This window comes from Leguminivora glycinivorella, chromosome 18 (assembly GCF_023078275.1).
Source record: "Leguminivora glycinivorella isolate SPB_JAAS2020 chromosome 18, LegGlyc_1.1, whole genome shotgun sequence".
NCBI lineage: Eukaryota > Metazoa > Arthropoda > Insecta > Lepidoptera > Tortricidae > Leguminivora > Leguminivora glycinivorella.
The window spans coordinates 18,111,537-18,123,790 of NC_062988.1; the positions used below are offsets into that span (position 1 = coordinate 18,111,537).

At 41.6% G+C, this 12,254-nt stretch overlaps 2 protein-coding genes across 3 annotated transcripts in view; one reads left to right on the plus strand and one right to left on the minus strand.

Annotated features, from left to right (window-relative positions):
* The first annotated feature begins 125 nt into the window (after positions 1-125).
* On the plus strand, positions 126-6,138 carry LOC125235804. The gene is made up of 6 exons (XM_048142392.1): positions 126-372; positions 694-841; positions 2,387-2,473; positions 2,807-2,927; positions 3,515-3,697; positions 6,004-6,138. The coding sequence occupies exons 1-6, from the start codon at positions 272-274 to the stop codon at positions 6,102-6,104; spliced, it is 741 nt and encodes a 246-aa protein (XP_047998349.1). The 5' UTR covers positions 126-271; the 3' UTR covers positions 6,105-6,138.
* Positions 6,139-7,506: 1,368 nt separating this feature from the next.
* LOC125235727 overlaps positions 7,507-12,254 on the minus strand; it is a 107,138-nt gene continuing 102,390 nt past the window's right edge. For both annotated transcript variants that reach the window (XM_048142301.1, XM_048142299.1), the window contains exons 12-14: positions 9,681-9,867; positions 8,726-8,882; positions 7,507-7,783 (exon numbers count right to left, since the gene is read on the minus strand). In XM_048142301.1, the coding sequence (XP_047998258.1) occupies positions 7,549-7,783; positions 8,726-8,882; positions 9,681-9,867 (579 nt within the window). In that variant the 3' untranslated portion in view covers positions 7,507-7,548. The remainder of the gene's footprint in view (positions 7,784-8,725; positions 8,883-9,680; positions 9,868-12,254) is intronic.

Below are 12,254 nucleotides of genomic sequence, written 5' to 3' on the forward strand. Positions count from 1 at the left end.
CCCAGTTTTGAAGTTAAGCGACACATTTGGCCCAGTCACCAAAAACAATTCGGGAAAGTTATTCGAACTTCATTTTCATTATAGTTTTTTGATACGACAGACATAAGAAAAAAAATCTGAAAACTAGACAGCAACGACTGTCAGTAGGTGACACGGAGCAAATCAACAATGACGTGTTAATAGAAAATTTTATAAAAAAATGTACAAACATTTAGCAATACTTTGGAATAAAATAAACCACTGGTCGAACGAGAATAGGGACGCTTGAGCCATGGACCATTACCTGACTACGTATAGGAAGGACTATCTGTGGCCCAACTTGCCGAGGGCGGGGCCTGGAGGGGGTCATGGGGGGCCTGGCGGTGGAGGGGAGTAAGTATCGGGCGTAAGCCTTTCCTTGATGATAGATCTTCCCCTAGGGCAGAAGTGATCGACGTCAGTTTCTTAAGATGACTCTCTTGAAAGAAGTTCGATACAACAGGATGCCAAGTATAGGAAAGACTTCCTATGGCTAAACTTGCCTAAGGCTGATTCCACTATCATATGTTTACAAAGAAATATGATCATAGGCAACATGCCGTCCTTTTTCTTCACGTTGGAGAAAAAGGGAGGCATACAGACCTGACTGCTAGTGCACTGAGTTGTTCTGTTATTTCTCTGTCATTAAGAATCGTGAAATATTTTTAATCCTAGGGCCGCTAAGATGTCTGATCAAGAGCTGGCCTTCTTCCGAGCATGTATGCAGCACAGCAGACCACCAGACTGTCGATGCCCTCAGTACAGTGGTGGAGAGATGCCGCAGCTACCACCAGGGAAGGAAGGAGGCTGGAGTCGCAATGAGGTATCTAATCTATTGTAACCACTTGAGATCCCAGCCAGTTGATATTGTTATCGTCATCATAAATATCATAATACTGAATTTTAACTTCTGATTAGCAGAAACGTCTGCAATCGATGCCACTAGGCTAAATAAATAATAAATAAATAAATAATGAATAAATTTAAAAGTGGAAAATGTCTGCCTTGGGTGAGACTTGAACTCACGGCCTCTGGATCAATATTCCAGCGCTCTGCCAACTGAGCCACCAAGACTTCAACCAAGCCAACGAAATTTTCCACTACTAACCAGTTGGCAGAGCGCTGGAATATTGATCCAGAGGCCGTGAGTTCAAGTCTCACCCAAGGCAGACATTTTCCACTTTTAAATTTATTCTAAGCCTAGTGGCATCGATTGCAGACGTTTCTGCTAATCAGAAGTTAAAATTTAGCATGGTTAGCGCATCGTAACTGGTGAATTTCCAATATGACTTGGAACTCCGGTTGCCGTTTAAGAAGTTTAACACTCTTACGGTAGATGTCGCTACGGGTCCCATTGACCTTAGTAGTGGAAAATTTCGCTGGCTTGGTTGAAGTTTTGGTGGCTCAGTTGGCAGAGCGCTGGAATATTGATCCAGAGGCCGTGAGTTCAAGTCTCACCCAAGGCAGACATTTTCCACTTTTAAATTTATCATAATACTGCTAAGAAACCTTATCCAGAGGTGACGCGCAAACTTTTGAATTTCGTCTATCTAATGTGCTAAAAGACCAGCAAACTGCTAGAGGGGCTTGGTCCGAAAGCGGCCACCATTCCGTTAGCATATTAGTAAAAGTGACATCAGTCTACCTTGTCACTAAGAGCGGTTTTCAGATTATCCGATCTAATATCGGATGTAGGAAGGAAGTAATGTGTAGGATATTGGACATCGGTTCTACATTCGATGTAGGGTAGGATAATGTAAAAGCGCTCTTAAGCGGCTTGCCCTACTCCATTCTAATGTGTGTAATGTCCCAATGAGGACATTTCCTTCTTATTGTACGGCGGGTACAACCCCTTAGCCACACTACGAGCTTCTTTGTTGGTCATTCTTTCCAAGGCGCCAGAATATAAAATAATTAATTATTTTTCCCCTCACTAGCTCGGAAACACGTGTTTTGTCCTTTAATACCAGCGGGTAAAAACGCATTTTATCCACTAGTGGGTAAAGTAATTTGACCTTGAATAAAGTCAAATTAACTGCTTTAAAATTGAAAAAAGTAGGGGAATCTAGTAATAAAGATGATTTACCACCTGTTGAACTACTGGAAGCAGTGATAATTATACGCATTTTTTGCGTTGTAGTTTCCTCGCTATTGTGAGGGGAAAAGATTTGTGTTACACTCGGGTGCAAGTGTATTTTACTTCTCGGGTGTTAAAAAACTCGCAAGTTCAAGATTCTATTCTCGATCCACTCGCTTCGCTCGTGGTTCAACTATAGAATCCTTTTACTTGCTCGTTTTTCAATTCCACACTCGGCGTTAAAATACAACTTTGCCCCCTTGTATAACAAATAACTATTACCTGTTCCAGATAATGGGCCCCCTTCTAGACCCGAAACTGTACCCAGTCAAAGTGGCAGCCGCTCCAGAAACTGATTTGTGTGATAAGTTGATATTTGCATCGAGTGATAATTTTGAGTCCCGAGGAAGCGAAAGATTCTATATAGAATCACGAACGTAGCGAGTGATTCTAATTTAGAATATTGAGCGTAGTGAGGGACGTTACTCAAAAGTCACGAAATGAAAATAACGTTGGTCTCGCGTCGCACATACAACTTTTTACCTCGGCAGGGTAACAGTCTGATACTAATAGTTATTTGCAAGGAGTAAATAGTTTCTTTGCTCACTGATTTTAAACAGCAAAGTATACTTACCAGCTGTTGAGGTGAAAAAAATATTGGCTCCAATTTATTACGTTTAGTAACGCTAATAATTTGTATTTTTTTCCCAGCTACAATCCAAGTACCCGATGCTGTACAGCATTCTGCAAAACGAGGCGTCACCGGAGCTGAAGCAGCGAATAGACCGAGACAGGAACAAGACGACATACCAGGTCGACTACTGCGAATCCGGTACGTCTTGAAAGAGACATACAGTCGGCGATAAAAACTTGTGCCAAAAATGATTTTTTGCGAAAAAACTTTTTCCTTTGTATAAGTGACGTGGTTCATGAATTTAGATCATAGAATCTTTCAAAATCAAAATGACTATTTCACGCATTGGTAGACAAGAGGTTTCCGAAAATACTTTTTTCACTAGCTTATAATGATATCTCACTGCTAACACTCATCATCCTCCTTGCGTTATCCCGGCATTTGCCACAGCTCATGGGAGCCTGTGGTCCGCTTTGACAACTAATCCCAAGATTTGGCGTAGGCACTAGTTTTTACGAAAGCGACTGCCATCTGACCTTTCAACCCGAAGGGTAACTAGGCCTTATTGGAATTAGTCCGGTTTCCCCACGATGTTTTCCTTCACCGAAAAGCGACTCGCAAATATCAACAGACATTTCGCACATAAGTTCAGAAAAACTCATTGGTACGAGCCGGGTTCGAACCCGCGACCTCCGGATTGAAAGTCGCATGCTCTTACCGCTAGGCCACCAGCGCTTTTCTCACTGCTAAGACTAATAATGGGAAATTATCCCTTCATTTTCCAGGTCCAGGTGCCAAATTCGAAGGTCTCCAACGAGCAGCAGACGAGAGCGGCACTGGACCTTGCGCTCAACCAATGAGGTTACCTGGAGACCCGTGCCGTGTCGCACCCAAACAGAGAATGACCACAGCCAAGACAATATCGAAACAAGGTGGCGGTGGCGCTAGCGACCCTCGTGCCAAATGCGGTAAGTGAACATTTTTTGCTAAGAATTAGGATTTATAACCAGGACCAACACATTCGCATAAGAGAAGGAGGCTTTTCTTCGACGTATCTTGGAGATTTGTTACATTTTGGCTTGTGTGGACACAAGTGGCTTGAGTGGACGTAGAATGCGTGGTTGTGAGAATCCAATGATAACCTGGAGACCCATGCCGTGTCACACCTAAACAGAGAATCATAGCCAAGACTATATCGAAATAAGGTTGTGATGGCGCCAGCGATCCTCGAGCGAAATGCGGTAAGTCTATTAGTTAGATGAGACAGCTGCTAAGGCCCTTTCACAAACATTGGATAGCTACTAGGTTTCAAGGGCCTACGCCGGGTTTTTGTTGGTGGAACCAATAAGGTTACCGGGAGACCCTTGCCGTCTCGCACCTAGAGGATGACCACACCCAAGACTATATCGAAACAAGGTGGTGGTGGCGCTAGCGACCCTCGCGCAAAATGCGGTAAGTGAACATTTGTTGCTAAGAATTAGGATATAACCAGGACAATATTTTGCATAAGTTAAATGAGTCTATATTGTTCGACGCATCTTGGAGACTTGTTACATTTTGTTGGCTTGTGTGAGGGCATTTTTAGAACTTGGGACCCCTAATTAGCGTAAGTTGTTAACAAAAAGTTTTGTGACGATAATTAAGCATGAAATTTCCATGAAAATATTGTTTTTGTGTTAATTATAGCCTGACAAGATTTTCTTTGACCCTGAAAGAGTGTCGCTACAAACCGCTTTCATATGGCAATAATGTTCGGACGTCATGTATAATGGGGACAGCGTGTACTGGTTTTGCGTAAATATTTGTAGAAAATGAAAACAGGGTTTTAGAGAATCAAAGTTTAATAAGCATGGTTTAAATACTCGCTACTTGTTTCCGTACAGCCTAAAATCCATGAATCTTGTGCCTTTATCCAAGTCGTCGATGTTTATTTTGTTTTTGCGTGGGACCTTGTTTTATACTGGTGTCAATGATGTAACGGCTTCCTTATTTCTATAAATCATTTTCACGGCTGAGCTACAGACACCTTAAATAAGAACAAAAAATATATTAAGCTAAATCGAAATTAAATAATCAGTACAGGAGAACTGCACTACCTATAATACATTGTCAGTACCGGACATGTCAACAACCGATTTCGGAACATTGTTATCGAAATACTGTGAAATCCTTCATCCTTTTTTGTTGTTAGTAATTTATCTCGTTAAGTATAATTATTTTCACTTTTTTAAATATTATTTTGGGCATATTTGCGATGAAACCGTTAGAAAATCTAAAATATTTACTTCTCGTTTACATCACTGACATTCAATGACTTTCGACGACGGGTGTCAAATATTAATCCTTGCCAGTAAAAGAAATTAGTTCAGCTGAAAATCCGCAACGTGGCGAGGGTCAAATAAAAACTTGTCAGGCTATACATAAACTTCAAGCGATAATCTACATTCAGAATGTGAAAATAGTAAATTTTAGACAGATTTTATGCCTTTATTATCGTCACAAAACTGACAGCGATCTTAATTTTTGTTAAGAACTTACGCTAATTGGGGGATCCCAAATTTTGAAAATGCCCATGAACACAGTAATAGAAAAGTGGAAGTAAAAGGTGGGGCTTGAGTGAATCCAATGAGCAATAAAAAAGGTGGTGGTCGCGCCAGTGACCTCAGGCGAAATTCGGTAAGTAAAAGTTAGTCTTCAGAAAGAAATTTTCACGCGCCCCGAATGGCATTTCTGCGACACGAAACGAAAACGAAACGCCGCGAAAGGTAGTCTGGCTCTGTCGCGCTAATACGCACGAGCGATAGAGATAGGTAGATATCTACGAGCGTTTCGTTTCGTGAGCGTTTGTGCCATTCGGCTACGGATCCTGGACTGGTTGCTAGATTTCATATCATCGTTGGCCTTACCGCAGAACTGGCAAGATTTTTTTAGAAGTTTTTTTTAGACTGCATTCATGGGAGTATACTGGTAGTCTGGTACCTAATGAAATACCTAGAAAAAATTATGAGAGTTATGCTAGTTCCGTAAAAATGTCACCTGCCCTTAGGAAATTGGATTCACTAAGGCCGATAGTCCACTATCATATGTTTATCATAGAAATATGATCATACCGTCCTTTTTTGCAACATGCCGTCCTTTTTTTCACGTTGGAGAAAAAGGGAGGCATACAGACCTATGATTATATTTTTATGATAAACATATGATAGTGGACTATCGGCCTAAGACCAAAATACTTGCGTATCAGTGTCAATATTAATAAAAATATATTTTACAGAGACAACATCGGCCGTACCGCCGCTGGGCAAGACGGAATACCAGGACGGCGTCTCGAAGCTCGGAGCCATCATCATGAGAGACAAGCTACACAGGAAATAACAAAATAATCTGAAATAAATCATCGTCATTGTTACTCTTTCTTTCTTTATCAATGGAAGGCTATTGCCATTGTCTTTCCATTGTATTCAACGACTTTACATCACTGGCAATCATTTTAGCAGGAATTTAATAGTCACTAAATAAGTAGGTACTAAAAAAGTCAAAGAAAGCTTTAACGCCATTTCTGTCAGTCAGTCCTATAAAGTTTGTCAGATAGGTACTGTGGGGTTGACATTGACAATGACACAAATTGTTCCTACTGTGGGTTTGTCCCCGCTTTGTCAAGTTATATCTTGTGCCTTGACAATGAGGAGGCACACTAAAGGTTATGACAGATGGCGCCACCCTATTAGTCCATGCGTGAGAGCGAGAAGATATGTTTTCCTCTCTCAAATGAATGACAGTGACTTGCCTAGACACTTGCATAGGCGCCGCCTGGCGGTATAAAATGTCAGTGTGCCTCCTCATTGCAGCTTATTTCCAGAAGTCAAGCCCTTATTGAAATACTGTCCAGCATTGGGATATTAAACGGCCATTCATTTGAATTATATCATCCCGTTTCTTCCCAAGGGTATCGTAAAAGTTGATTGTGAGAGGCAATATGTCACTGCAATGTCATAATTTCGTTTTTATACTCGTCGACTTTAATCTGTCAATTAGCATGGGTAGCATGGTCGCGCGATAGACGATAAAATATCAGGCCGTCCCTATCGCACTATTAGTAAGTGCGATAGGGACGGCCAGATGTTTTATCATTTATCACGCGACCATAATTGCCTGCCTGGACACCACAGACTAAACCAAATGTGCCGACTTTTCAGTGTTGGATAGTCTTTGACACTTAGTCAACTATAATATTTCATTACACTTCACTTTAGTTAACTGAAAAAAATTCAAAAATAGAACTTCATACAGGTACTATACTAATTTGCGCGACCTGGCAAATTTTTCTGCATCTGAAACACATTTTTTTTAATCTATCGCGTTATCGACCAATCAGAGACGGTTATTACAAACAATTGGTTGCTAGGTAATTCGATGTTGATCCATCGGTGAACGACGCTATTAACATTAATTTTAACTTGAATGATGATATTTTTCGTCCATTGATGATGAAGATGATGACTCATAGAAAAAGTATTGTATACAATAGTGATATAATTAATCTTTTCACTCTCGTACCGTATACTATTAGGCCACTCAGCAAGCTTCGTGGCCTAAACATGGTACCCGACTGAAAAGCTTTGTATTATATCACGATTGTATAAAATACTATTTCTTTCAACCCATTAATTGCCAAGAGTGGCAATGAAATTTGAGTAGTTTCATGTGCTCTGCCCACTATTTCATGGCATACCGGCGTGACTGTACGTATGTATTCATAAGCAATAAAACGACGTTATGATAAATAGACGTTTATGTATAAAAACACGTATAGAATATGTCATGTAGGCGACCTCGGCGACCGAGCGCTCGAAATCAGCTCCCCCCTCTTATAGAGCGTGCCTTCTTTCCTCTCCTGCTTAACTTCTACCCTCCTCTCTTCTCTTCTGTCCTCTTTTCTTTTGTCTTCTTTCTCAGTTTCGTGGGAGTTTCTAGTGCGGGTCATGGCGTGGTGGGTGGTGGTTTCGTCGTGCTGGCGGAGTATGACGGCTCGTGCGTCTGATGTGTTGCGTTCTCTGTAAATGAATAAATATGTAAAGTTAGTAATTTTCTGGGACTGAGTGGTATCAAATCGCATAGGACAGGAGCGATTGGTGGCGTCTATAGTGTTCTAGGCCCAGATCTACTTCGGATGGCTAAGCCAGAGCAGTAATCATCAAGATTTGACAAAACTGACTCAAAGTCTACGTGTGCATGAAGCTTGGCCCAAAAGTTCCTTTCAGGTAGCTCGATATGTTTCGCTCCGTAACGAGGAGCATTTGCATTGAGTGATCATCACACCGCTGGTGATGATACACGAGGAACTAACCTTCCTAGCGACATAAGCCTGTCTATATCCACTGGCCTCCTCAGTTCTCCTGTAGATGTGAGTGTGACGCGCACTGGTGGTGATGAAGAATTGGATAACGCTAGTGATCACTGGTGGTGATGAAGAACTGGTAGATGTAACGCGCACTGGTGGTGATGAAGAACTGGGTAACGCTGGTGATCATCACACCACTGATGATGATTCACGAGGAACTAACCTTCCTAGCGACATAAGCCTGTTAATATCCGCCAGCCTCCTCAGTTCTCTTGTAGATGTGAGTGTGACGCGCACTGGTGGTGATGAAGAATTGGATAACGCTAGTGATCATCACACCGCTGGTGATGATTCACGAGGAACTAACCTTCCTAGCGACATAAACCTGTCTATATACGCCGGCCTCCTCAGTTCTCCTGTAGATGTGACTATGACGCGCACTGGTGGTGATGAAGAACTGGATAACGCTGGTGATCATCACACCACTGGTGATGAATCATAGGGAACTAACCTTCCTAGCGACATAAGCCTGTCTATAGCCGCCGGCCTTCTCAATTCTCCTGTAGATGTGAGGGTGACGCGCACTGGTGGTGATGAAGAACTGGATAACGCTGGTGATCATCACACCGCTGGTGATGATTCACGAGGAACTAACCTTCCTAGCGACATAAGTCTGTCTATATCCGCCGGCCTCCTCAGCTCCCCTGTAGACGTGAGTGTGACGCGCAGCGCGTACGGCGGCGGTGACGCTGGCGGTGATGATGCGCTCGATGCTGACGCCGGTGATGATCCTACTGCTGAATCACGCTTGGCTGAAAGCAAGAAGATACCTGTTAGTTTCTATTTTTATTTTGTTTCAGTTCAAGATTAACTTCTATTAGGATAATGATATTTTAGGAAGAGTTGGGTTAAAATAATGTGATCGGACGTATTCATTAGCAGGAGAGATCAGGATATTTTATATCTGAGCCCTTATGGATATTTTAGGATCCAAATTGTCGTGGAATCATACAAATTCTCATGTAAAAGAAGTATATGAAGAAAGCGACCGTAAAAGAGAAGCGACGACCGGGTATCGCAAGGAACTTTCGCGATATCGGTGTAACAATATAACACTAAGTTCTCGCGTTTTGTTCACATTTTTAAAGACACACGGGTCGAACGCGACAAAATAACATTATATTACTAACTAGCCTTTGCCTGCGGCTTCGCCCGACTGTGGAAGCAAGCTCCCGAATTCGAAAACTGTGGAATGTTCCATACAAACTTTCACCCTCCATTTTAGATAAGTGGGGGGTTAGAAAGAGACAAAAAGTAACCTATGTCATTCTCCATCCCTTCAACTATCTCCACTTAAAAAGTTATGCCCATACGTCGCTCCGTTTTGCCGTGAAAGACCGACAAAGATACAGACACACACACTCCCATTTATAATATTAGTAGGTACCTATGGATTATCATTTAAAAAAATTGGTGTAACAAAGCAGGATTCGGAACATCGGTCGATGTGGATTATAAAAAGTTAGAAATATATACACATACAAATATTAACAGTAATTCCACAGCAGGAGCTGAGGATGTGACAGAAAAGATAGACAAAAGAGTGTCACCTGAAGATTCCGAGCCAGACGTGGAGCGGCGGCGCGGCGGCGGGGCGGGGCGCGGGGAGTGCGCTCCCCCCGCTCCCCCTCCCCCTCCCCCGCCCCCGCCCCCGCTCCCCGCGGGCGCGGGGAAGGCGGCGGGGATGTGCAGGGAGGCGGTGATCACGTAGTTGTCGTCGTCCGACCCGCCCAGCGTCTGGGAAACGGGGAAATTCTAATCAGACACCGAGAGTTTACTGCGAAACCGATTACTCGGTACGATTTTCAATGTGACCGGTGGTTTTAGCCTCCCGAAGCGTCATCGTACCCGTTAGAGCAGGCTCCAAGGGGATGTTCGTTTGCAAAAATAGCGCACCTCATTCTGACTTCAGATATATATTTTATAGATCCCGGACACCATATAAACACATGTTGCCAACTTTGGTCCCCTTCCCCGCACCCCGGCAATCAAAAATCGCATACAAAGAAAAAAATTTTTTTCATCAAACCATGCCGTGTGGGGATCAAATAAAAGGGCTTACTGAGTAGTTCACGAATATAGCATACTATAACATTTATTACACTTCCTCTAAGAATTTTTTTGAAAGTTTATTAAAATGCTCGATTTTCGAGTTAACTTTAAACCACTATTGCTTGAGAAGTTATGAATCTATTTTAATCATTATTATTTTAAATAACTAACAATAGTCCATTATATACAAAATAATAGTTAATACAGTCAAAAAGTTGCATGGGGGAGCGAGGGGAGCAATCAAAGATGGCGAGTTTCGATATTTCTCTCGTGGCCAAACGTTGTGTATAACTGTTGTTTTAGATATTTTTTCTACTCCTGCTTTCCTCCTCCCACTTTAATCTGTCAATTATATTGTCCCGCAATCAAATTACACTCAGAAACCGAATTTTAAGAACCATATTGAAACATCGAAACTCGCCATTTTTGATTGCTCCCCCGCTCCTCCATGCAACTTTTTCACTGTACGAACTACTTATTGGTTCGCAAACAATAGACTATTGTTAGTTATATAAAATAATAATGATTAAAATATATTCATAACTTCTCAAGCAATAGTGGTTTAAAGTTAACTCGAAAATCGAGCATTTTAGTAAACTTTCATAAAAATTCTTAGAGGAAGTGTAAGAAATATTATTATAGTATGCCATATATTCGTGAACTACTCAGTAAGCACTTTCATTCGATACCCCACACGGCATGGTTTGATGAAAATTTGTTTTTTTTTTGTATGCGATTTTTGATTGCCAGGGTGCGGGAAAGGGGACCACAAAACTGGTTGGCAACATGTGTTTATATGGTGTCCGGGATCTATAAAATATATATCTGAAGTCAGAATGAGGTGCGCTATTTTTGCAAACGAACATCCCCTTGGAGCCTGCTCTACATTTTTGTATTCAGCGTAATGATGTGCAAGTTGCTGAAACTTTCCAAAAATTTTTTAAATTTCTTGAAAAATTCACGAAAAATAAAGGAAATTTAAATTTATGAAATGAAAAGTTTCCATCCATACAATTGTCCATACAAAGTATGGAAAGTTTCCGAAGTTTTCCTATGTGAAAATTTCAGAATTTTGGAAACTTTCCATCGGCACATCAGTAATTCATCGAGAGACCCGGAGCTTCATCTGTCTCTAATGTTAATAGATACTATAATGGAGTAACCGACGTCTATAACGATGCAGTATTTCGCAAATAGCTAGAAAATCCAGAGCGGCAATCTACTATCTAAGAAAAACCGATTGCAGCCTCGGCCTTTTCTAGACCCCACCGGGCCTTGTTCTCATTACTAGTTTCCTCTTTAGCGACAGTGATACCTCTTGTGACCGCTCCTAAGTATTACCACCTTAAATCTAGGCTTCCGGGCCTTGGAAAAATCTACCAAGCAAATTCTCTCAAAAAATATAATTAAGTAAGTAAGTTTGGAAATTTTTATGTGCTTTCCACTCAGAATCGCGAGCTCCGTTCCCATTCCGTTACCATTTTTTCACACATTTTGTATAGCAGTAACGGAATGGAAGGTTTGAAAAATGTATGGAAATTTTGGGACATTTTTTTTCTTCTATCAGGACCGAAAGACCTCGCGATTCTGAATATGAATGTCGTAAAAAATACCCATGTTACAAAAAAAGTGGGATGGACAACTTAAATGGCCCCACTGCTGCCGTATTCTTCTGCACTACTTCTAACCCTTCAGAACTCTCTTCAAGATATTGTACCATCGTGCTGGTATGGTTATCTGTGCTTACCTCATTATAGTCACAAGCGGATTCGTTAGAATCTAGCGCATATTCAGTCTGCATGGTAGAAAAAAGGACAAGACGATCCTGCCGCCGAACTCTTCTGCACTTCTTCTGTTTAACCCTTGAGAAGTTTCTTCAAGGCAAGTACCTTGGAAGATTATAGCTACTATAGACGTTACCTCATTATAGTTATTATAATCGTTAGAATTCGCTCCGTGCGGTGGAGGGAGGAAACACGACGCCACTGCTGCCACCTCTGCACTACTTCTAACCTTTCAGGATTCTCTTCAAGATATTGTACCATCTTGCTTGTATGGTTATCTGTGCTTAC

Excerpts from the sequence above, each read along its gene's own strand:
- LOC125235804 (XM_048142392.1), top strand. The coding sequence starts at position 272 with ATGGACCATTACCTGACTACGTATAGGAAGGACTATCTGTGGCCCAAC. Across the intron at positions 373-693 it reads GGGCCTGGCGGTGGAGGGGA|GGCCGCTAAGATGTCTGATC; the intron begins GTAAGTATCGGG and ends TTTTAATCCTAG. Across the intron at positions 2,928-3,514 it reads GGTCGACTACTGCGAATCCG|GTCCAGGTGCCAAATTCGAA; the intron begins GTACGTCTTGAA and ends TTCATTTTCCAG.